General features: G+C 37.2%; 2 protein-coding genes across 4 annotated transcripts in view; one reads left to right on the forward strand and one right to left on the reverse strand.

Moving 5' to 3' along the window:
* LOC131156989 (protein phosphatase 2C 51-like) overlaps positions 1–20,625 on the forward strand; it is a 42,395-nt gene extending 21,770 nt beyond the window's left edge. The window contains exon 3 of one of the 3 annotated variants that reach the window (XM_058110788.1): positions 20,496–20,625. In XM_058110788.1, the coding sequence (XP_057966771.1) occupies positions 20,496–20,512 (17 nt within the window). In that variant the 3' untranslated portion in view covers positions 20,513–20,625. Of the gene's footprint in view, positions 1–13,451; positions 14,034–14,257; positions 14,289–20,495 lie in introns of those variants that run through there. The other 2 variants (XM_058110789.1, XM_058110787.1) reach the window with 2 other exon arrangements.
* Positions 14,502–20,564, reverse strand: LOC131156987 (endoglucanase 6). Its single transcript, XM_058110786.1, has 9 exons — positions 19,875–20,564; positions 19,124–19,336; positions 18,003–18,203; positions 16,976–17,065; positions 16,635–16,799; positions 16,236–16,523; positions 15,635–15,983; positions 15,404–15,448; positions 14,502–15,272 (listed from the first exon to the last, which is right to left on the reverse strand). Exons 1-9 carry the CDS (start codon positions 20,076–20,078, stop codon positions 14,971–14,973), a joined length of 1,857 nt encoding a protein of 618 aa, XP_057966769.1. The 5' UTR covers positions 20,079–20,564; the 3' UTR covers positions 14,502–14,970.
* Positions 20,626–24,982: the final 4,357 nt, after the last annotated feature.

A 24,982-nucleotide genomic window follows, 5' to 3' on the forward strand; every position in this document is an offset into this window, starting at 1 on the left:
CTTTGAGAAGACTACTCTCGTTAAACAAGATTTTGGTTTTCAACCAAGCAATCATAGAAGTTCTTAAGGTGTTAAAGTGGTCATGGTGGAAGGGATGGATGTGGTAAAGGCCTTTCTTGAAAGTGCACTCGTTGTGGACAAGGAGGTCATATGACTGAGCATTGTGGAGATGTTCATGGTAAACAACCTTGCATCACCAATGTGATCGCCACAAATTCCACATTTTTCGGGCTAGGGAGAAGCCATTGTATCTATGTCAAGTGTCCCAACAAGCTTCCCGTCCAATTACATCTCTTGCTAAATAGGTAACCCTACAACTTGCTTGTCATCCAATATTTCTCACACTAGTCCTTGGATTATAGATTCGCCTACTAATGATCATATGACAAGTTCAACTAATTTCTTTTCCACTCTCAGTGAAAGCTTACCTTGTGTTACCCTTTTTGATGGATACACTATTGCTATTAAGGGAAATAGGGATAGTAAATACCACTTCCTCTATTTCTCATTCTTTTTTTTTGTACATTCTCACATTCCTTTTCAATCTTGTGTTGTTTTGCAAGATTACAAAATCCATGAATTGTTCAATCACATTCTTTCCTGATTCTTTGTCATTTAGGATTTTAAAACAACGAAGATGATTGTTAGAGGATATGAAGTTGGTGGCCTTTAACACTTAAAAGAGTCATAATCTCCTTTTATCACCTGCATACACCACTCCAAATCCATTGTTGCCTTAGTCATCCTTCATTAGAAAATTATTTTTTTTTAAAAAAGTTCCTACTTTGAGTTTTGTGTAGTCTTGAGTGTGAATAGTTTTGAGTGTGAATTTTTTTAATTAGGAAAGCATCTTCGTTTTCCATTTGTTTTTTGAAACATGCAACAAGCCCTTTCATGTTAATAAATTATGATGTTTGGGCCCTAGTTGGGTTGTGTCCAAGTTGGTTTCCAATGTTTTGCAACCTTTTTGGATGATTAAACAAGGATGACTTGGCTTTATTTAATAAAATATTGTTCTAAGTTATTTCATAGCTTTTGTGCCTTTTGTTCTAAAATAAAGACTCGATTTGATTTATTTTTGCGGATACTTCGGTGTGATAATGCTATGGAGTACTACGGAGTACTTTAGTATCTAATTTATTACTTATATGTCTTAGTCAGGGATTATTCATCTACCATCCTATGCCTTACACTCCATAACGAAATGGGTTTGTAGAGAGGAAAAAAAGACACATCCTTGAAATCACTCATACCTTACTTTATTAAGATGATTTTTCCTAAAGTGTTTTGGAGCGATGCTAAGTTGATTGCGTACTCTCTTATCAAAAAATACCATACTTCGTTCTTGGTGGTAAAATTTCCTTCTTTGTTCTCTTCCCAAATGCTCTTTTGTTCTCTTTACCTCCTTGTATATTTGAGTGTGTGTCCTTTATTCATCAATTAACCTCAAGGGATGATAAGCTAGATCCTTGTGCTATAAAATTTATTTTTCTGGGCTACTGATGGACACAAAATGGATGTCATTTTTATGGTCTTACTCTTCATTATCTTTCATCAATGTTACCTTTTTTGAGTGTGCAATATATTGTTATGGTTCCTTGAGTGCTTTTTGACTTTGATAAGTCTCTTCCTCTACTTAATCTTCCTCATTCTAGCTTGTTATCTTTGTCTAGTCAATCACGTGCATCTTCATGTAGTTTGAGACCTTCTTGTTGTCTTGATTGTCCTAATTTACAGTTGTAGACAAAACAATGGCTTAAAGGAGAGGAGTCCCCTCAAGCTTCTATTGCTACGTCTTTGGTTTCCTTGTCCATTGATCCCATTTCCCATGATGTTGATTCTCCCATTTATGTCCCAAAAGGTAAATGCACATGTATACAACTTCCCATCTCTAATTCATTTGCCCTGATTTCTTGTCACCCCCATATTGTACTCTATCATCTATTGCTCTTGCTAAATCCATATCAAAGACCTTATAGCCCATTTTGGGGGGAGGATTGCAATGGTTAAAGAGATGCATGTATTACCAAATAATGACACTTGGAAATTGGTATCTTTTCCTTATAATAAGTCTGTAGTTGGTTGTCGCTAGGTATATACCGCGAAATCGATATTGATGGTTTGCAGCCCATTTGTAGTCATGTCTTGTTGTTAAGGGATATACTTAGGTGTATTGTTTGGATTATTTAGATACATTTACCTCTTTATTCATCTCTTTAGCCGCCACTTGTCACTAGCTTCTGTATCAGTTAAATATGAAGAATGCCTTTCTACATAGTGATACAACCACTTAGATTTGTTGCTTAGAGGGAGTCAAGCTTGGTGTGTTAGCTCAAGAAATCATTGTATGGTCTAGAGCAATCTCCTAAAGCATGGGTTGATTCAATGATGTAGTACTTGAGTTTGTCCTCCAATGATGTGGAGTAGATCATTTTGTATTTTATTTGCATTCTCTATTTGGTAGGATTCTGCTAACAATGTATATGGGTGATATTGTGATTACTAGTGGTGATGGTGAAGGTCTCTCAGCCTAAAGTATTTTCTATATCAAGTTCAGACCAGATATTAAGGACCATTGTAGTACTTCTTAGGTATAGAAGTATTACGAATTTGTGTGGGAACCATTTTGTCATAGAGGAAGTTTATTCTTGATCTTTTAAATGAGACTAGACTGTTGGGATCCAAACCTCTTGATACACCCATGGATCCTAACAAATTGTCGTACCTTGGACATTGTTGAAAGGTTAAGTATTTCACATGATATATCTATTGCAACAAATGTTGTGAATCAACTTCTTGATTTTTCAAGAACAAGTCACTAGGATGCAGTAATTCACATCTTGGGATACCTAAAAAGAGCACCTAGGAGAGGTATCTTATATCAGGATTAGGGTCACATTTATATTTAGGGATATACAGATGCAAATCGGGCGAGGTCACCTTTAAATATAAGATCCACAAGTGGGTATTGTATTTTTGTTGGTGTAACTTGGTTTCTTGGAAGAGGAAGAAATTGTTGTGTTTTTGTGGCTCATATACTAGATGGAGTGCATAAACAAAGAAAGAAAACATAGTTGAAATCACTTATGCAGAGGAGCAGTAGTAAACCATCGACTAATTGGCAATATCAGTCGACTGATTAATCTAGAATTTAGACAATTACATTCTGTCTGAATTAGTCAGCTGATTGGCCTAATTAGTCAACTAATTGGCTCGGGGCAGCGAGGCTGATTTCAAAATTTGAATGTGAACGTTAATATGGTTGGGTGTTTGGAGTGAAGCCTCCGAAGTGTTTATAAATATACCATTCTGGGTATATTCTGAGAGTGGAAGATCATTGTATTGTATTGTATTGTACTGTGTTCTTTGATATTCTCATTGAAAACCTTTGTCAATTGCTCCCGTGGATGTAGGCTTTGCCGAACCACGTAAATCTTTGCGTTAAGTTTTGTTTTCAGATATACAGTGTGTGTGTTCCATATTTGATCTTCATTGGTTGCTGCATTTAAATTTCGTTGTGCAATTTCGAGATATTACACAACAATTGGTATCAGAGTGTTGTTGTTATGGCATCAGGCACTTCATCTTTGAAATTTGATGTTGTCAAATTTGATGGAACCGGAAACTTCAATTTGTGGCAAAGGAGAGTGAAAGATCTGCTTGTGCAGTAAGGAATGCTGAAAGCCTTGTATGGTGTTCAACTGGAAGGTATGGATGAGGCTAATTGGAGAGAATTAGAAGGCAAAGACTGTAGATACAATACGATTATGTTTGGTCGATGAAGTACTCTATCATGTCATGGAGGAAGATTCTCCTGCGGTTGTGTGACAAAAGCTTGAAAGTCGGTACATGTCAAAATCCCTTACTAACAAATTATTTCTTAAGCAGCGTCTTTATTGGCTTAAGATGGTGGATGGTTCAAATTGGAATCAACACATCAACACATTTAATCAAATCATAAGTGATTTATTGCGTGTTGATGTAAAATTTGAAGAGGATGATAAGGCGTTGATGCTACTGAATTTCTTGCCAGCGACTCGCACATATGAAAATCTAGTTACCACTCTTACATGGGGGAAAGAAACCCTAAATTTAAGAGAGGTGACGAGTGCCTTGTTGGGATTTCATCCAAGGCTGAAAATCTGCAATGAATATTCACACGGAGGACTTGTGGTGAAAGGCAACTATGATCGTGGGAGAGGAAAATTCAGAAATGGATCGAGTCAAAAATCCCAAACTCAATCCAAAAAGAAAAAGGATACCCGGTGTTATAAGTGCGGTAAAAAGGGGCACATTAAACTAGAGTGTTCAAATTGGAAAAAAGGAAATGCTGAAAAGCATGAAGGAACTTCAAAATTAGCAAATGTAGTTCAAAAAGGAAATTCAGTTTGCAGTGATGGTGATGTACTCTCAGTTTCGTCAGGGTCGAATCGCCTCATGGACTCCTGGATTCTAGATTTGGCATGTTCTTACCATATGACTCCAAACAAGGAGTGGTTCAGCATTTATAGATTGGTAAATTCAGGTTCAATTCTTGTAGGCAATGATGTCTCTTGTAAAATCATTGGCATTGGAAGTGTTAGAATTAAAATGTTTGATGGTGTTGTGAGAACCTTGAGTAATGTAAGACACATACCGGACCTACGGAAGAGTCTCATCTCACTTGGCACTTTGGATTGTAATGGATTCACTTACAGACTTGTAAGTGGGATTGTGAAAGTGTGGAAAGGTATTTTGACGGTGACGAAAGGGCAAAAGTTAGATAGAAATATTTATACACTACAAGGAATTACTGTTGTAGGTGGAGCTGCAGCCGTAGATACTGAATTTGATGAAATTGTTTTGTGACATATACGGCTTGGGCATATGGGTGAACATGGTATGAACGAACTTCACAAGAGGAAACTCTTGAAAGGTATGAGAACATGTAAGCTGAATTTTTGCAAGTTTTGTGTTCTTGGGAAACAAAATAGGGTAAAATTCAAATCAGCTATTCACAATACGGAAGGTATTCTTGATTATATATATTTTGATGTTTGGGGGCCGGTTAGAGTAGCATCAAGAGGTGGACATGTTTATTTTGTGAGTTTTGTTGACGACTACTCATGGAAAGTCTGGGTATACTTCATGCGGCATAAGTCTGATACGTTTGTTAGGTTTAAGTTGTGGAAAGCTGAAGTGGAAAACCAGATGGGGAGGAGAATCAAATGCCTCACGTTAGACAATAAAACCGAGTATGCTGATTCTAGGTTCATGGAGTTTTGTGAGCAGCAAGGCATTAAGAGACACTTCATTGTTTGTCGGACACCTAAAAAAATGGTGTGGCTGAAAGGATGAATTGAACTCTAGCTGAAGGAGTTCGGTGTCTCAGGCTTAATGCAGGGCTACCGAAGAACTTCTGGGCCTTGACAATTAACAATTAGTATGACTTGTTTCTTGGTTAACTGATCACCAAGGGCATCACTAGAGGGGAAAGTGGCTGAAGAGGTATGGACGGAAAATGCAGTAGACTATTCCGGATTGAAGGTATTCGGTTGTCCGACTTATGTTCACGTGTCTAGTGAGGAGAAATCGAAGCTTGACGCAAAGTCTAGAAGTTGCATCTTTTTGGGATATCAAAAGGGTATGAAGGGGTTCAAGTTGTGGGATCCAATGACAAACAAGGTGGTGATCAATAGAGATGTAGTTTTTGATGAGAAAGCTATGGTGAAGCGTACTCAAGAATTTGATGAAGAGAAACAGGAGCCAGAAAATTGGAGTAGAGACAAACATGTTGTGCAGGTGAAGTTAGAAACTCAGGGCAATGACAATGATCTTGGTTCTCTAGTTGCAAGGATTTCTAGCTTGAAAAACCAACAAGTTGATAATATTCCTATACAGAGATCCATACGCACTATCCGACCACCGCCAAGGTATGGGTTTGAAGAGTTAGTATCTTATGCTTTCATTACTAGTTGCAATGATCCAACTACATTTCAAGAGGCAGTGCACAGCCAGGAGAAAAGTAGGTGGATGGGTGCTATGATTAAGGAAATGGAATTACTGCATAAGAATCAAACTTGGGAGTTGGTGGAGCTTCCAGATGAGAAGAGGACGATAGGTTGCAAATGGGTATATAGGAAGAAGGAAGCAATTTCAAAAAAGGAAGGAAAGAAATTCAAGGCATGGTTAGTGGCAAAAGGTGATAGGTCCCAACACGGATTTTCAAATGATAAAGTGAATTGTTTTCTCTTCGGGTGAGAAAGTACCGCAAGGTTTGAATTAACTGATTTTCTGATTCCTCATTGATAACTTTTGGCTGCTTAAATAAGCAAAGCCACGTAGAAGAAAACCGAAATAAAAGGGAACTAAACACACGTAAAACAAAGCATACAAAGACACGTAAAAACAGAGCATAACTGACGAAAATAAAAGTGTTGTTTTTCACGTGTTTAATGGTTCAGTCCAAACTGCCACGACCCAGTTCATGCACTTATGCAAACCATCCCCATGCATGACGTCATTACGTCAGTCCATGTGTCGCATGTCTAACTACCTCCCAGATATTTGGGATTTGGTTTGAACCCTCTATCCGAACATCACAGCTTAACAATACCTTCCCTGCCGAGTGGACACTTGTCCTCAAGGTCCACATTTGGAAATTGATCAAGCAATAACTGGTGTGTCTCCCACGTGGCCACTTCAACTGGTAAATATTTCCATTGAACCAAGTGTTCTTCAAATTTCTTGCCCCATTTGACCCAACGAGTATCCAAAATGCGTTGAGGCTCAGGTATGATCGCCCCCTCATCAATTACGGGCGGCAACTCAGTAGAAGGCATTGTACGTTCTCCCAAAAAAAATTTTAAGAGGGAAATGTGAAAAATGGGATGAATTCGGGCCTCCGCTGGTAGCTGAAGTTTGTAAGCAATTGCTCCAATTTTTTGTATCACTAGATATGGCCCATAAAAAGCGGCCGACAAGCTTTTGGTGGGCCCATTTAAGTTGATTGTTGTCGATAGGGATGCAATTTAAGAAACACCATATCCCCGACTTCAAACGTGACTTCCCGCCTCTTTTGATCAGCTGTTTGCTTCATGCGATTGATGGTTCCAAGTTGGCTTTGAGCTACTAATCCCGAGACACCAAATTTACATCCACTTCATTGACGGAAGAAAAATCGTTGTGGTAGAGTGGAATTGAGGGAAGCGGATGCCCATATATCGCCTGAAATGGAGTCATTCTCGTTGACGCATGGTACGTTGTATTATACCATAACTCAACCCAAGGAAGACAAGCACACCACTTGCGTGGCCATTGATGCACAAAGCACCGGAGATATTGCTCCACACAGCAATTGACGACTTCCATTTGTCCGTCTGTTTGCGGATGATAGGCAGAGCTAAGTTGTAACTTGGTTCTTGACATTTGAAAAAATTCTTGCCAAAATGTGCTAATTAATACGATCACTGATGATGGATTTTGGAAGACCATGCAACTTGATAATTCCTTCAAAAAAAATTTCAGCCACCCCTTTAGCAGTAAATGGATGAGTTAAAGTTAAGAAATGTGTAGATTTACTTAACCTGTCAACTACTACCAATATAGCGTCCTTGCCATGGGACGTGAGCAATCCTTCAACAAAGTCAAGAGTGATATCGTCCCATACTTGGCAAGGAATGGGCAACGGTTGGAGAAGTCTAGCAGGTGAGTGTGTCTCGGATTTCATCTTTTGGCATATTTCACATCGCTTGACATATTCTTGAACTTCTTGGTACATTTTAGGCCAATAAAATTGTTGAGCCAGCCGCTTAAATATCCGCAATACTCTTGAATGCCCCCCAATTTTAGTGTTGTGAGCCTCGTGTATCAGCCTTTTCTGTAACTCCCTTTGGGAAGGAATAATTACCCTGCCTTTAAAATAGATTAACCCCTGGCGTTGTGTAAATGGCCCATCAATTTGAGTTTTGATCTATTGACTGAATATATGGATCTCCTTCATAAGCCTTCCGAACTTCCTCCCACATGGTCACTACGGGTACATGAAGGTGATTAAGGACTGGACTGTTGGGTTTGCGTGAGAGGGCATCCACAGCTGAATTTTCACAGCTTGGGCAATAAGTGATCTCATAATTGTAGCCCAATAATTTGGCTACCCATTTTTGTTGCTCCGGTGTCGCCAAACGTTGTTCCAAAAAATATTTAGGCTACGTTGGTCGGTCTAGATGAAAAAATTTTTCCCCAACAAATATGGTCGCCATAAGTGTATAGCCTCCACAATTGCAAGCATCTCTTTAGCATAGGTTGACCATGATTTTTTTGTAATTCCTAGTGCACGGCTCATAAAGGCGATGGGCTGGCCTTGTTGAGTTAAGACCACGTCGATACCCTCTCTTGCAGCATCAGTTTCAATGGTGAAGGATTCATTGAAATTTGGCATCGCCAATACCCTCTCCTTGAGGGATTGCGGTTTAAACATCCGAATCTCATCAGCAATCTTAGCCTTCAAGCCACCCATGATCGTCCCCACCAACGCCTTCTGTGTCCATCCACGCACCTTGTTGCCGAGCTTCTCAAACTCGCGCTAATAGTCTCTTAATGTCCCCAGTTGCTTTATCCTTGAGAGAGCTTCATCAAAATCTTCACATCCTGATGGTCCGAAGTGAGCCCATACTTCTTCTTCGAATCTCTTCCATGAAATCACGTGTCCTTCATCCCGTAATGTTCTACGAATCCATTGCCACCATTGATTGGCCTCCCCTTCAAGGTGGTAAGCGGCCATGGGAACTTTCTTATTTGCGGCAGTGCCCATATATTTGAAAAACTATTCCACCCGATTAAACCACTTTGTTGGATCATCTCTATAGAATCGTGGAAATTCTAGCTTGGCTGATTTTGACGAGACAATCGGTCCACCTCCATCTTGGTTTTCTCGGTGGTGATTTTCATGACTTGAGGATTTCGTATTAGAAAGCAAAACATTCGAAAGATGATTGAGAGTTTCCTCCAAATGGTGAAGTTTGTCAGTCATACCAAACTCCATTCGATGTAGTCCCCCACCTAAACTGCACCAAGCCCAAACTCTAATTGTTCAATACGTTCCTTGTTGATTCCCATGTCTCTGGTACCAATGATAGGTCCCAACACAGATATTCAAATGATAAAGTGAATTGTTTTCTCTTTAGGTGAGAAAGTACCGCAAGGTTTGAATTAACTAATTTTTTGATTCCTCATTGGTAACTTTTGGCTGCTTAAATAAGCAAAGCCACGTACTAGAAAACCGAAATAAAAGGGAACTAAACACACGTAAAATAGAGCATACAAAGACACTTAAAAGCATAGCATAACTAACGGAAATAAAAGTGTTGTTTTAAACGTGTTTAATGGTTCCGTCCAAACTGCCAAACTACCACGACCCAGTTCATGCACTCATGCAAACCTTCCCCATGCACGACATCATTACGTCAGTCCATGCGTCGCACGTCTAACCTCCTCCCAGATATTTGGGATTTGGCTTGAACCCTCTATCCGAACGTCGCGGCTTAACAAAAGGGTATTCACGAAAAAAAAGAATGGATTATGATGAAATATTTTCACCTATGTTCCGACACACTTCCATCAGGGTAGTGTTGGGGTTAGTAGCTCATTATGATTTGCATTTGGAACAAATGGATGTGAAGATGACATTTCTCTATGGTGACTTGGAGGAATAGATTTATACGGTACGGCCGGAGGGATTCAGTGAATCAGGGCAAAGAACACTTAGTTTGCAAGTTGAAGAAATCACTTTGCGGACTAAAACAGTATCCAAGGCAATGGTACAAAAGATTTGATTCCTATATAATCAAGATTGACTATAGAAATGTGAGTATGACTGTTGCGTGTATGTGAATAAGCTTGATAATGGTTCTCTTTATTTTCTTATTGTTGTATGTCGATGACATGTTAATAGCTGCAAAGGATTTAACTAAGGTAAATCAGTTAAAGAATCTGTTGCATAAAGAGTTTGACATGAAAGATCTTGGTCCAGCCAAGAAGATACTTGGAATGAAGATTCGTCGGGGCAGAACTACAGGGAGGTTGTGGTTATCTCAAGTCGATTATATGGAGGTGTTGGAAAGGTTCAACATGAATAAACTGGTATGTACATCTCTAGCGAGTCACTTTAAATTGTCTACTGCTGAACGCCCAAGTACAGATGATGATATTCAGAACATGTCAAATGTCCCCTATGCTAGTGCCGTGGAGAGTTTAATGTATGTCATGGTGTGTACAAGACTAGACTTAGCACATGCAGTGACTGGTGAGTAAGTTTCTTTCTAATCTGAGTAGACAACACTGGAAAGTCGTCAAATGAATTTTCAGATACTTATAAGGTACTTCTAGTTATGGCATCATCTTCAGTAAGCAACAGGATAGTCCATCAATTGTGGGATTTATTGATGCTGATTATGCTGGGAATATGGAGGACAGAAGGTCTACAATGGGTTATGTCTTTACCCTTGTGGGAGGACCTATATATTGGAGGTCCATGTTATAATCCTTGGTGGCATTGTCTATAATTGAATATGAATATATGGCAGTTGCCAAAGCTGCAAAGGAAGTCTTATGGCTTATCGGTTTGGTCAAAGAGTTGGGTATACAGCAAAATGGGGTTGTGCTAAGTTGTGACAGTCAAAGCGCTATCTACCCTAGCAAAGAATCAAGTGTACCATGCATGGTTTTAAATCGTGATAGCGGGTAGCTTAACGTAACGGTAACGGGTGTAACGGGAAGCAGGAGTAGCGGATGTTACATAACGGGAAGCGGGTGTAACGGCCGTGAATTTTTTTGAAGCACGCACAACCTTGTGCATATTAGTGTACTTGCATGTTTTAAACTTTTAGCCATTCTTAGAAAGGGTTTTAGTGTATTTTGGACCCTTTAGTTCGAGTAACTAAGTTATTTGGTAAGGGCAACAAGTTTACATTTGTTTTAAACCATCATTGATAGAAAATTACATGTGTGCGCGTATTTATACTTCTCATTGTTCTTATCTGTGATAAATTCTTATGTGTGCTAAATGAATTAATAAAATAAAATGCACTATACACTCCATTAATCTATTAGACGCATAAGACATACGAATAATATAAATATAAAATAGCTAGAAAAGAAAGAAGGTTGAAGTTGAAAAATAAAGAACATAAATATCACATTACTAATATTATTAAAAAAAAAAATTCCTAACAAGTTAGTGGTTTGAAATTGTTAATTAATGCATCTATTGTGAGTATTTAAAGAAATAGTAAATTTTGCATCATTGTCATCCTCATTATAATCTTTTCCCCCTCTTGCGACTTGGTATATTGAGAATGATATATAAAAGAGAGAGAAAAAGTGAGAAAAAAAAGTAAAAAATAAAATATTTTTTTGGTGTAACAGTCCTGTAGCAGTTACGTATTGGTCGTAGCGGCCTTTACGTAACGGTCGCGGTCCGTAACGGCTGCTACGGCCGTGATTTTTCTTCCCACCGATTTCGCGGTGTGTAATGGTATCGGTAACCCAAAAAACCTTTACGTAACGGCATTACGTAACGGTCGCGGCCTTTATTTAAAACCATGGTACCATGCTAGAACCAAGCATATTGATGTAAAGTTCCACAGGGTCCGGGAATTGATAACTTCAAGTGAACTTGTATTGGAGAAGGTTCACACATCTGAAAACGCAGTGGACATTTTGACAAAATTGGTTACTATTGAAAAGTTCAAGCATTGCTTGGACTTTTCATGTCTCCAAGTGCTAGAAGGAAGACAAACCAACCTAACGTTCCAAGGTCAAGGTGAAGCAACGAGATATATTTTAGGTTCTCCTAAGGGGCTTATACTCGCCAAGGTGGAGATTGTTGTGTTTTTTGTGGCTCATATACTTGATGGAGTGCATAAACAAAGAAAAAAAAACATAGTTGAAATCACTTGTGCAGAGGAGCAGCAATAAACCGTCAACTGATTAATCCAAAATTTGGACAATTACATTATGTCTGCATTAGTCGACTGATTGGGTTAATCTGGCCACTAATTTGCTCGGGGCAGCGAAGTTGATTTCAAAATTTGAATGTGAACATTAATATGGCTGGGTGTTTGGAGGGATGCCTCCGAAGTGTTTATAAATATACCATTTTGGGTATATTCTGAGAGTGGAAGATCATTGTATTGTATTGTGTTCTTTGACATTCTCATGGTGAAAACCTTAGCCGATTGCTCGCATGGATGTAGGTTTTTCCAAATCACGTAAATCTTTGCTTTGTTAAGTTTTGCTTTCAAATATACTCTGTGTGTGTGTGTGTATTCCATATTTGATCTTCATTGATTGTTGCGTTTAAATTCCGCTATGCAATTCTGAGATATTACACAACATAAACAAACTGTGGTGGGTGGGTCAAGTGTTAAGTCAAAGTATAGGGCCATGGCTCACACTAAATGTAAACTTGTTTGGTTGAAGAACATATTAGAAGAACTTGTTTTTCCACATTCTTGGTTTATGGAGTAGATGTGTGGCATTCATATTGCCTCCAACCCTCTTGGACAAAACACATTGAAGTTGGTTTTCACTTTATTTGGGAGAAACTTGTATAAAAGCACAATCACTTTTGTGAAATATGAATTCCAACTTGTTGATTTATTCACTAAGGCTTTAGGTGGTGCTCGTCTTAAATTTATTCCTAATAGCTAGAAGCATATGATATCAATGCTCTAGCTTGAGGGGGGTGTCACGGATTATTTCGGGCATTTAGCATTATTAATATGTGCTATTGTTATTATTAGCTAGTGTGAGTTAGTTAAGGTATTATGGTCATTGTCATGTACTTGATATATATTATAGAGGGAGACGCCTATCATTGTGATTAAGTTTTCCAATTTACTCATTTCTTCAACAGTTACATTTGGATCGTGGAATGGAAATGTGTAAGAATGGAATAGCTATTGTACAAGTACATATACCCCATTGTTTCGAGAAGACTTGCATTTGGATTTGTATTAGATTTGGATAAGATGTAAATAAAAAATTATATTAAAATTTGTTCAAATCCATCTTAATCCAAATCTAAGGTCTGAAAATCATGCTTCTAAACGATAGAAAGCAATGCTATTCTAAGTTGAATATCCATACAAAATCTGGCGCTTATTTTAACCAATATGAAATAACATACAGAGATCTGAGACAGACATTTATTTTCTATTTAATGTTTAATAACATCAACTATCTCATGGTCATTTTTCTCAAAACAACCTCACCTTTTTTTAAAACTGTTATATTCCTATAAAATGATTTTCCTTCCACGAATCAACTTCAATGGTGCTGACTCCCTAAACAAAGTGTAACCTAAACTCAGTGGAGCCAAGTGATTCGCTACTTTCTCATATTTCTTTCTTTTTCCAAACTTTCTACTCCATCCTTCTGTATGTCTACTTGGAAATCTTCCTCTGCCACAGGAGATCAGTATCTGAGGCCATATGTGATCCCCATCCCGGAAGTTACTGTGAGCAAGCGAACAGATTTGGATGAGTTCCTCGTAATAGCCAGTGATGGTTTGTGGGATGTTGTGTCGAACGAGGTTGCTTGCGAGGTCACAAAGAGATGTCTTTGCGGTCAAATTAGGAGGAGGTTCTTGGAGGGCTTAGCTGGAAGTTGTGCAGCAGATGCAGCAGCAGTGCTGGCCGAGCTGGCCATGGTTCGGGGAAGCAAAGACAACATCAGTGTCATAGTAGTTGAGCTGAAAAAAACAAGCCACATTGTCTAATGATTTTTCTTTAGAAAAACCAGTGGGAAGGATTTTTCACGAGCAATGTGGCATGGTGTGATGTATAAAATGTATAGGGTGTGAAAAGGTTTAATAAATGAGTCAAATGAGCAATGTTCATTACTAGTGAAGAAAAAGCTTGTTTTTTTTTTTTTGGGCTGAAGAATAGCAGGTTTCTTTTCTTTATGTTTTCAGGTTTTTTATTTCACTTCCAGCTTTAAGCTTTGTAATGAGCCTTGATGAATGAATGGACAGTTGCTGTTTTTCTCCTTTTTAACTTGTACAGGAGAGACTTTCATTGTGCCTCGTATGCATGTACGGGGCCATCAAATGAAATGGTGATGATGTGTAGGTGTCCTGCTTGGCAATTTGATACATTCAAATGCATTGGGAATATTTATAGAGATTTCTATTTTCATTAAATAAATCATTTCATTAAATAACCGTCCAGAGAGCCTTGGCTTTTTTTTTTTTATTATTATTATTTTTTTGGCTCAGGTACTGATGGCTGTTAAACTTTGGATTACTACTGATCTTGATTTTTAAGATCACTCCTGGAAGTCATTAAAGGAGGTATTGAAAAAGGGGAAAACTAGTCTTCAATTTTGAAAGGAGCTCCGTGATTTCTACTTTCAACAAACCAAAAACAAACTGCCTGTTTTTGCTTGCATAATGGTACTAATATAATCAGAGAAAGAAAATTATTAATAATATAATCAGAGAAAGGAAAATGCAACAAAACTTAATTCAACCAGCTATATATTATATGAGAAACAAGAACTGCTGCAAAGCTTACAACATCACAACCAAAAAGAAGCTTCCAAAGTTGGTTTGAAATTAACATTGAATACAGAAAAAAGAAACAAAGACTCGTTGGATTGTGTTGAGAACTGCTTTCCTTCTCAACACATTCACTATCTCCCTCTTCTCCAATCTCTCTATGCAACTAATAATATGGAGGAGAAAGAGGATGAGCACTTCCTTTTTAATTGTCCCTTCACTCCTTTCTTCCTCCAACCTTCAATCTTTTCTTATTTACCTTTGTCTAAAACCCTACTTAGCTGCCAAATTAACAAGAACAAACTTCAGGAAAAATAAAAAAGACCTTCCTGGACTGCACTTTGTATAAGCTGCACAATTCATAAATTACAACCCCAGAAAATGATGCAAACATCGATCTTTCACCTCGTATAACCAAGTTTCTCCTTGTCTCAGACCAGAGTGTAGTGCGAGACCGAGACATCTGCTGGAGAAGCAGAATGGATGTAAACGAACTCGATGCTTTTGCCAGCAGGTAGAGAACTGACCCACGAGGGAAGAGCATACGAATTGGCACCAGACTTTTTGAGACCCCACAAAGGACCCCAAAGCTTGTTAATTGATAAGTTAAGATCCTTCAAAGTCTGTGTGGACTTGTTGGTCACTATTGTGGAGTATCTGTGGTAGGTTTTCCCCTTGGCATTCCATGAAGCTGTGACCTTCTGCTCAATCTCAACTGGAGAAGAAGATGAAACTGCAAAACAAGCCCTCCAAAATTACTTTGGCTCAAAATAACATTGAGACAGATAATTTGTACCACATTCAATGATGTTATGATAATATTCCAAAAAGAGGAGAAATGATATTTGAAAATATGAAGAATACCTGGAGTAGTAGGAGGAGGAGTAGTCTTGGGTTGCTGGGGAGCCACTGCAAACAAAATTATTGTTCATTATAAGCAGAAAAGCTTCCATTGAGGTAACCTAAATAATAAATTATTTTTCCTATATATGGCACCAAGGAAAAGTTGTTTATTTGCGTATTGTATTACAAGCCCCACCAAAACAAAAATAAATATTCTTACAAATAATGATAATGAGAAATAACTTTATTCACCTGGGAGGACCTGATTGAAGCCTCCTCGACCACTGCTTAATCTTGCCAATATGCCTAGAAGAGGAGCATTGTTGTAGGTAGCGGGCTCTGTTTGCTCATAGTTGTCCCTTTGATCAGCAAAATTGTCATAGCCATCAGGGCCACCAACAATGGCACCAGTGAGGAGATTCGGGTCGCTAGCTTTCCTGCTAAACCAAGTGGCATACCCTCCCCGGCAGGTCACAAATGATGAATCAACCTTAATGGAGACAATCGAGCTCGCCCGGTGGTGAACCTGTTGAGGGTAGTTACTTCCATACCCCACCATGTAACTTGTACCTCGCGGGTTGTCCCCAAGAATGTAGTCCACCTGAGGATTTTAACATTTATTAGTTGAATAGAGCATTACTTAATTGTACTAGAGACATCTTTTCCATCGAGGTACTTGGAAGGAAGATAAGTATGTTGCAATTTTCGCATCTGGGGAGTTCAGATATATGATCTTAGATTCTTTTACACATCTGGGTACTTTCTTTCAAATGTACAGTTCCTAAAGCTACATATGTTTGGAAGATGCAGCATTAGTTTCCAGGAAGAAATATGCAGACGAATGATCTGATACCTGAGATTTTGCAAAGGACAGAAGCTCGGGGGCTGTGACAGTTCCAGCAGCACACCGTGCTTGCATCTTCTTGGAAGAAGTTAGATAATCGGAGTAGACTGCAAGGAGGAAAGAGGCGCTCGTCACAAACTGCAGGTTGTTCCACGACTGCCGGTAAATGAGTCCTCCCGGAGTCATCTTAACATTCTTTGTGCCCTTCCCAAGGCACGAGCACATGAAGGATTCTGCCTGGGATTGGTACTCCTCAAAAACTGATGCATACTGCCCTGCTTTCCCTTGCATTAGGAACTGCAGAACAAAAGCAATTTCAAGGAATCATAAGTCACGTTTGTCAATTTTCATTCATGATTCCAAACAGTCCTTTAAATCAAGTGAAGAAATGTGGAAAATAGGGTTTACCTTGGACACAAGAACTTGAACCCCAGCATACTTGACATCCCATCCGAACTCGTTCATGTCCCAGCCGGTTCCACCCAGTGAGTCAGCGTTGTTTGCGAGGTAACTCAAGTAGTACCCGTCGTTGGTTGCTTGGTACAACCACGCAGCTGCCCACAGCAACTCGTCCTACACGCGCGCAACAAAAAAAAATAGAAAAACAAAAATCATTTTTTCAGTTTGGTGTTTGGACACAGTTGTGCAATTAAACGGGGGGTGAATGGTGCGCATCCTCGACTAAAGAGCGCCGGGTGCGCACTGTCCCACCGTCGACAGTTAGTTACTGGAGAGTTGTGATCACGTACGGCGTATCCACTGACGGATTTATAGTACTTCTGCGCCACCGTAATGCTGCTGTCGTATTTGCCCCTGAATTTGTCCGCGAACTCGAAGAGCTGCCACGAAAGAGATTAAAGAGCTCAGCATGGAAAATATGACTAAAGAGCAAGGGTATATTGGGAATGAGAAGTTTCTAGGGGTGGGAAATGCTAGCATGTGCCGCCGTGCGACGACACCGACAGCCTTTCCACGTGGCGGACGACAGGAACCGCACTTTTACGGATCCGGGAACTGACGGTGCAGATCTCAAAAGGTACAGAAATGTACGGTCAAAAGACACCCGTCCGCTATTAGCGGGAAAGCGTCCCCCGAATGATCCATAATGTGCGCCGACAATTTTACCGCGCACTCAATCACAAATTATGTTCACGTGCTTGTCACGAGGTTAGTCTAATTGATAAATAATAGTATAATAGGATCCGTATTCTTAACAGTCGGGTAAGGCCCCAATGCAAATGGGGTCTAACCCGGAATTGAATCAGCACGCACCCCCTAAGCTGAGTCTTCGGGCAAAATATAATACGAATTTTTAAAAACTTTTTAAAATTAATATAAATTTCTCTTGCACTTAAAGCCACTGTTATTATTAAATGCGCTGCTAACCTACGCAACTGGATCTGCGCAAACTGTCTATTAAATGCCACAGATTTGCTAACATGGTATATTATGCTAACATGCGCCCAGACAAAGTTTTACTAAAGGCCCCTTTGAAGTAAGAAGATATATGGAAAAGACCAAAAAAAAAAATGTTAAGAAATTTTTTATGGTTAAGAGAAGTGATAGAGAAAATAAAAAATATAAAAATTTATGAACGAAAAATTCATTTTTTAATTTATAAATATTAAAATAAATTTTTATTTATTATAATATTTTATATAAAAAATATTTTAAAAATTCATTCTTATTTTCGAACCTCATCTTCCAAACAGACCTTAAGATTGCAGGCATAACATAAAAAAGCAACTTGTTCATTAGACAGGGAGAGAGCAAAACCTGGTGAGCGTGGACGAGAAGCTCGTTGGCGTAAGCAGGGTTAGAGTGGCGGAAGACCATGGAGGCGGCGGCCATGGCAGCGGCGGTTTCTCCGGCGAGGTCCGACCCGGGATTGCTCGGATCGATCTTGTAAGCCTTTCGATTGGTCGTCATGTCCTCCGGCCGCTGCCAGCAGTAGTGGTCGGTGTTCCCATCTCCGACCTGATCAAAATTTTAAAAAGCCCAAAATCAAGATCACATTGAAAAAAAATTTAACACCGTTAACAACAAAGTACCCAACTAATTAATAGAATATTGTTCAAAGCAGGGTAATGATGGCTTCCCATTTTCAAGTTAAAATCACCCCACACATATTTCATCGTAAATGACAAAATCCCTAAGAAGAATTAAACATGGAATCCCTCAAAAGGAACAAAAAACATTGAATATCTTCTGAAGCGGATGTAGAAGCTCAAACGGCAAATACAGCAGTTTTGATTTTTTTTTGCCATGTGTTGAACCTGTTTGCTGGTTTTATGTAAAAAGAGAGTAGCATTTGTTGAAAGTTTTTTCTAAAATTTAATAAAGAAAAAATGATTCACCACGAATCATATAATCATGTATCAATCCCTATCAAAACCAAACAAGGGGTTGGATCTAGTTTATAGTTCTATCTGAGAACAGAGCAGTTATCGGTGGAAATTTTTTAAAATAGAAGACTTAAGGAAAATTTTATTCAATCATCCATCCTAATAGCAAAATAATACATCAAATTAAGGATTTTTTGTGAAACGTTGGATCTATTATATGGTTGGTTATATGTGAAAACAGGGCAGTGTATTTCCTTCAATTTTTTTTTTTTAAAAGAAATCCAAAAAAAGGGGTGGGGGCATAAACAGACTAGGGTTGGTAAAAGAGAATATGTAGAAAAAGAAAGAAGAGACTGCAGGAAGAATCATGTATCCATCTTTAGCAAGCAACACCGAACGTCCACTTGAGTAAATTATATGGTCAATGGAGGAAAAAATTGACATGAATGCTCACAACTTGAGTAGAAAAACAGAGATTAAAGGCGATAGATAACAAAAGTAATGTTTAAAAAGTGGAAAGAATAATTTAAGGGAAAGGGGGCAAGGGGTTACCTCTCCATAGAGGACGTAGGGCTCTGGATGGGCTTTGATGAGGTAGTCGGTGCCCCACTTGACAGCATCCATGGCGTGCCCAAGCTCTCCACTGGAAGCCATTTGCCTTCCATACTCCACTATGCTCCAGGACATCATGGTGACTGTGAAGGCCATGGGGAGCCCGAACTTCACATTGTCCCCGGCATCGTAGTATCCTCCCACCAGATCCACCTGAGCCCAATTCCCAAATTCAAAGAATTTCACAACACTGTAATCTCATTAAATGTTAAAGCTTGGGATTGCAGTCGGAAGATCATGCTAATAATCCAACAAAATTCAACCCGTTCGAGAATAATGGGTAAAACCCTTTAATTACTAGACCATACCTTAAAATTTTATTTGCAAAAAAGGAAAAAAAACAATGAAATGGGTTATTCACAAACCCACTTGGACTTTAATCTAGAAAAATTGAAGTAGGATGCTGTGATCCGTGTAGGTGTTATTTCTATGAAAACTCATAGAACGTTGGTTCTCTCGCCATACCCACTAGGATTATTTTGAAAGAAAATTTTGCGGGCTCAAATTGTTTAGTGGGTTCCGCTGGGAAAACCCATTCCCAGTGGATTTCTCACCTACCCACATGGAAATTTCGCAAGAAAAACGAAAGCATTAGTGGTAAAATCCATAAACAGCAGTTTTCCGGCATACCCACTTTGGACTTCTGCAAGAAAAACTAAAGTGCGTTAAGAAACAGGGGAATTGAACTTACCCCGCTGGCTTTCCCATCGTTCAAACCAGAATTGCTCCTCCATGTGACTCTCTGATTTGAGGGAAGGTACCCAGATCTCTGAGCCTCGAAAAAGAGAATGCTCTTGCTCAGAGCCTGGCCATAGTCATGACCGCCGAAAGCAAAAGGCACACAAAGAAGCAAAAACAGAGGAATCATGGTAACAAGCCTCCCAAGCTTCTCCATACCCAAGCAAACAAAAAATAAACGAAATTCAAACACAAAGGGGTTCAGAAAATAAAAAGAACCCAAATGCAGGAACACTGAGATCTACTCAATGCTCAGCACATTAGCAAAAAACTGAACAATTTTTGGAGGAAAATGGCAATGTTGGTATGATTTATCAGCAAAAACTTCTGATAAACCAGGGACACATGAGATTGTGGGACGCAGAGGAGTACAGAGCGTAGTGAGTGAGAGATGGGGAAGAGCCAAAGGCTCTATATAGAGGGAGGAGGAAGGGCGAGGAGGTCCCGGCCACAGAAAATAAAAATAAAAATAAAAATAAAAATAAAAATAAAGAGAGAGGCCGAGAATTAATAAATGTAGGCTTTTTATTTGAATGATTTTATTTATTGCGAGTTCATTTTTTTCTCTTTTCAGGGGCTGAAAACGGTTGAGAAAGAAATCAGGGAACAGAACAGAACAGAGCATAGCAGAGCAGAGTCATGTGGGAAGGGTCGGTGCGGAGTTAAATGTTTTTTGTAGCCAGAAATTACTGCAGGGTAGCCCATCTAGCGAGGCGGCACATCTACCCCCATCTGTATTTTTTATTGCATGATTTTTAAAATATTTATATCCCACAAAAATATATTGTTGAATTATATAATTTATATCTAATGCAATGATTTAATTTTGACCTTAACCATGAGCTCGGTTGCCATCTCCCCACCATGAAATTTTTGAAAATTTAAACCCTATTTTTGACAAACAAAAAAAACGCCTAATTTTCTTTATATTGACTAAAAAAATAAATGCAGAGAAAGAATTTAAATGTTCCAAAAATCAAGTGTCATGGGAGATTTATTTTATTTTAAAAAATTATTTTTTAAAAAAATAATAATTTTCTTTAAACTTTTGAAATCTCGGAGAAAATCTGCGTCTTTTTGCTAAACCTTAAGAGATTAGTTTCTTTTATCCTAAAAATTAAGAAAAACAAAATATATAACTTAATAGTTATATAGAAATAGACATTTAGTTTAATTAATCTATGCATGTTTCACATAGTACTACTAAAAAACTAAGATGAACATGTTTTATTATAAGCATAATTAGTTCTCGAGAATCCTCAAATGTCAGTGGCGCAAGGTTTTCAGTTTTCACAATAAACAAAACATGACCATTAGATGTTTCTAGCTCACATTCTCAAAAAAATTGAAAAAAAAAAAAAAACATTTGGAGTTTGAATTGCATGACTAGCAACAAGATTATTTATTTTTAATAAATATGATTATTAACTTTGAATTTCATGCTTTGGAATACTATATGTTTTTTTTATTTGAAAAAAAAAAAAAAGATTGTTTGGAAGTTTTAAAATTACCCTACTAGACTATATACTAGGGTTCTACCTACATAAAACTTTGGTGGATGGCTGCATAACACTCAACCAAACAAGGAGTCTTCCATTACTTAAGTTTTTTTTTTTCATAAATATTTGGGTTTGTCCTTTACTTGGTTTTGTTTTGAACCATGCTTTTATGGCCGGGGTCATGGATGGAAACAAAACACACAAGAAGATGGATGAATGAGATTTAGCACCTTTTAAAGGTTGATGAGATGGTGGAATGGACTTGCCATATGATGTTCACATTGATGCTTTTGTGTGTGAACAGTGTTTAAAGTGAGAAAAAAATTTTATTTTTTATATATTTTAATAAATATTTGAAGGGCAGTTGTTAAATTACCTTTTTTGAAATATCGTCTTTACTTTAATGTAATGCATAGAGTAAAAGCAGGTTATATAAAATGAAAAAGTATCTCAAGTATGTTTTGTGATGGTAAAATACCCCTAAATTTAAAAGGGAAATTTTATAGGACAATTATAAGACTAGCTATGTTATGTGGATTAAAAAGTTGGGCGATGAAAAAACAGAATATCCAAAAAGTAAAATTGTCAGAATGAGAATGTTTAAATAAATGAGTGGTATAACACTGAAAGATAAAATTAAAAAATAAATATATTTTTTGATAAGTTGGGTGTAGCTCCTATAATATATAAGATAAGAGAGGGGATGACTCAAATGGTTTGACCACTTGCAACGTAGGTCACATACTAAGCTAGTGAGGAAAAATGAGTTAGTTACTGCGAGAGATAGTGGAAGGGGTATGGGTAAACTTAAAATAACTTGAAATGAGATAGTGAGTATGAATCTAATAATCCTGAATTTGTCAAAAACATGATCCATAATCGCATAAATTAACGAAAAGAGATTCATATACCCGATCCCATCTAATGAGACTTAAGGTTTGGTTTTATTGGTGTTGTTGTTGTTGTCGTCGTCTTTACTTCAATGTAATAAATAAAGTTTAATATATAATATTAGTTGCACTGAATAATAAATATAATGTCAACACATACCCTTTAACAATATTTAAGAGCATGAATTTCAAATTTTAAATATAAATTGGGTAAATTTTGATATATTAATATATTTATGTTATATTTTGTCCAAACTAACACAAATCTAAATCCAAGACCTATGCTAAACATAGTGTTATTCAATATTTAGGAGTTTTTGGAGTTTGGAGTTTGGATATTTAATTTGAATAAAATATAATATAAAATTAGATTAAGTTTCATGCCAACATATACAAATTCAAATCAAGAATTGAAGTTTATACTTCCAAACAAAACCTTATTCATGTTTGGTCAAAGAGGATAACCATGCAAAAATGAAATAAAAATCTAAATGGAAAAATATGTAAAGGTTAGGCGACAACTTTGATTTAGGTAGTATTTGAGAGAGTAGATTTAAATTTGTATAAGTTTAAAAATAAAATAAAATTTTGTGTTACATTTTTTTTTTTTCAAATTCACACAAATTCAAATCCAAATTCCAAAATTCATACTCCTAAATGTAATTAATACAATCATCAACATAAAACCTTTTTAAGATCATATTTCAATTCATACAAGGTACCAAATAATTTTCTCATTAATGCCACGTTTAAATAGGAGTGAAATTGAAATTATAAATTAGAAGATTGTATATATATATACTTAGAAGTCAAGGTGTTCATATGAAATTAGAAGTAAAACACATTGTTTTTTTATAACCCGAGATCTCCATCCACCATCGCGCCACATTGGAGACTATGATGCGGCACCAAACTCAGAAGGATAAAAGTCGCTCGCACATTGTTGAGCCACCTACTTATGCACATAAGCATAAAATAATATAATTGTATATATTTTTTATTTTCAAAATATTCATATAAAAAATACATGAGTTTTTTTTTCTTTTTTATTTTATTTGTGTCTGTAGATTAATTTAGAGTCTTAAATTTGAAATTATATAAATTTGAATAAAAATAGTAAACTTTGTTAAAAAAATTCCCAACTATGTGAAATATAAAATTTGATCTATTGAATATATGATTAATTTAAATCAAAAAATAAAAATTAAGAAAAATGCATTATTAATTTTGTTTAATTTTGTGAGAAACAATATTGGCACTTTGAAAAATTTAACAACGCTCCACATTTATTATTTCAAATATTAAATAATAATTTAATTTTCATTTTAAAAGTTAAAAAGCCAAAAAATAAAATTGTCATTTTACTATAAAATAAAAAAAATAAAATTATTAATAAATTGAATGCATAAAAGACAGAGATGTTTCCATGGGAACAGTCAATTGTCCATAATACCCCTGTCATTGCTCGAAAAGACGAAGCGCCCCATCCCTGTGTATAGGGATTTCGCATCATGACAGTTCACAATTCACCGGCGGTGCGTGGTGGGCATGGTACATACTTTATATTGTCACGTGGAGAAAGCTAATTGGTCCGAAACTGGTCAGTTTGAAGCTGTGTTGACTTTTGGTAAATGTGAACCACTGTATTTTTAATTAAAATCCATGCATTTACCAAAATACCCTTTATATTACAACCTCTTATATCCTTTTTGACACTGTGAAGTTAATCACAATTCTTAAAAATTGTAAAACACAAAATTTATATTACCAAACACCACTTAATAGTACTTAAACAAAATTATGTTAACTATTCAAAGTAAGACATTGAATATTGAACTTTGTTCGATACAAAGCAAAAAAAGTAGTTCATACTTATCGTGTTGCATACGCTCATAAATGTGACAAAGTGTAGACTAAACAATATCGTATCATAAATTGTTACAAATTTGAAGAAAAATAATTTTCTCTATATGATTATTTCATATTACAAGGATATATATATACATGAGATAATTGAAAAATGAAAACTGTATATTTTTCTATACGGAAAGGGTACATTTCTTTAATACTCCCCCTCAATTTAGAGCATGGAGATCCGTAATACCCAACTTGCGTAATAAGTTTTGAAAATTGTCACGACCCAAAGCTTTGGTGAATATATCGGCAAACTAACTGTGGGTAGGAATCTGTTTAGTGAAGAAGAGACCAGCCCGTAACTTTTCACGAACAATATGACAATTGATTTCTATTTGTTTGGTACATTCGTGGAAAATAGGATTCTGGGCAATATGATGAGCCGCTTGGTTGTCACAATATAAGAGCATAGGTTGGGAATGCGGTACGCCAATATCATTTAAAAGAGTTTTGAGTCATGTAAGTTTACAGGTAGTGGAAGCAAGTGCTCGATACTCAGCTTCGGTGGAGTAGCGAGAGACTGTAGTTTGTTTCTTAGTGCGCCAGGAAATTGGACTAGCACCCAGCTAAATGAAAAAATCAGTGGTGGAGCAGCGAGTGAGGGGACAATTAGACCAATTCGAATCAGAATAGGCCGAGACTTGAAGATTGTTGGCAGAAGGAAAAAATAAGCCCTGTCCTTGAGAAGTCTTAATGTATTAAAGAACACGTACATCAAGCATCATAATGTGGTTGTCTAGGCCGGTACATAAATTGAC

Source organism: Malania oleifera, chromosome 6, assembly GCF_029873635.1.
Source record: "Malania oleifera isolate guangnan ecotype guangnan chromosome 6, ASM2987363v1, whole genome shotgun sequence".
Classification (NCBI taxonomy): domain Eukaryota; kingdom Viridiplantae; phylum Streptophyta; class Magnoliopsida; order Santalales; family Ximeniaceae; genus Malania; species Malania oleifera.

Coding starts and splice junctions, on each gene's coding strand:
- LOC131156987 (XM_058110786.1), bottom strand. CDS start 20,078: ATGGAGAAGCTTGGGAGGCTTGTTACCATGATTCCTCTGTTTTTGCTT. Junction 18,204..19,123: donor CCTACGTCCTCTATGGAGAG/GTAACCCCTTGC, acceptor AATTTTGATCAG/GTCGGAGATGGGAACACCGA. Junction 15,449..15,634: donor CTTCAATCAGGTCCTCCCAG/GTGAATAAAGTT, acceptor TTTTGTTTGCAG/TGGCTCCCCAGCAACCCAAG.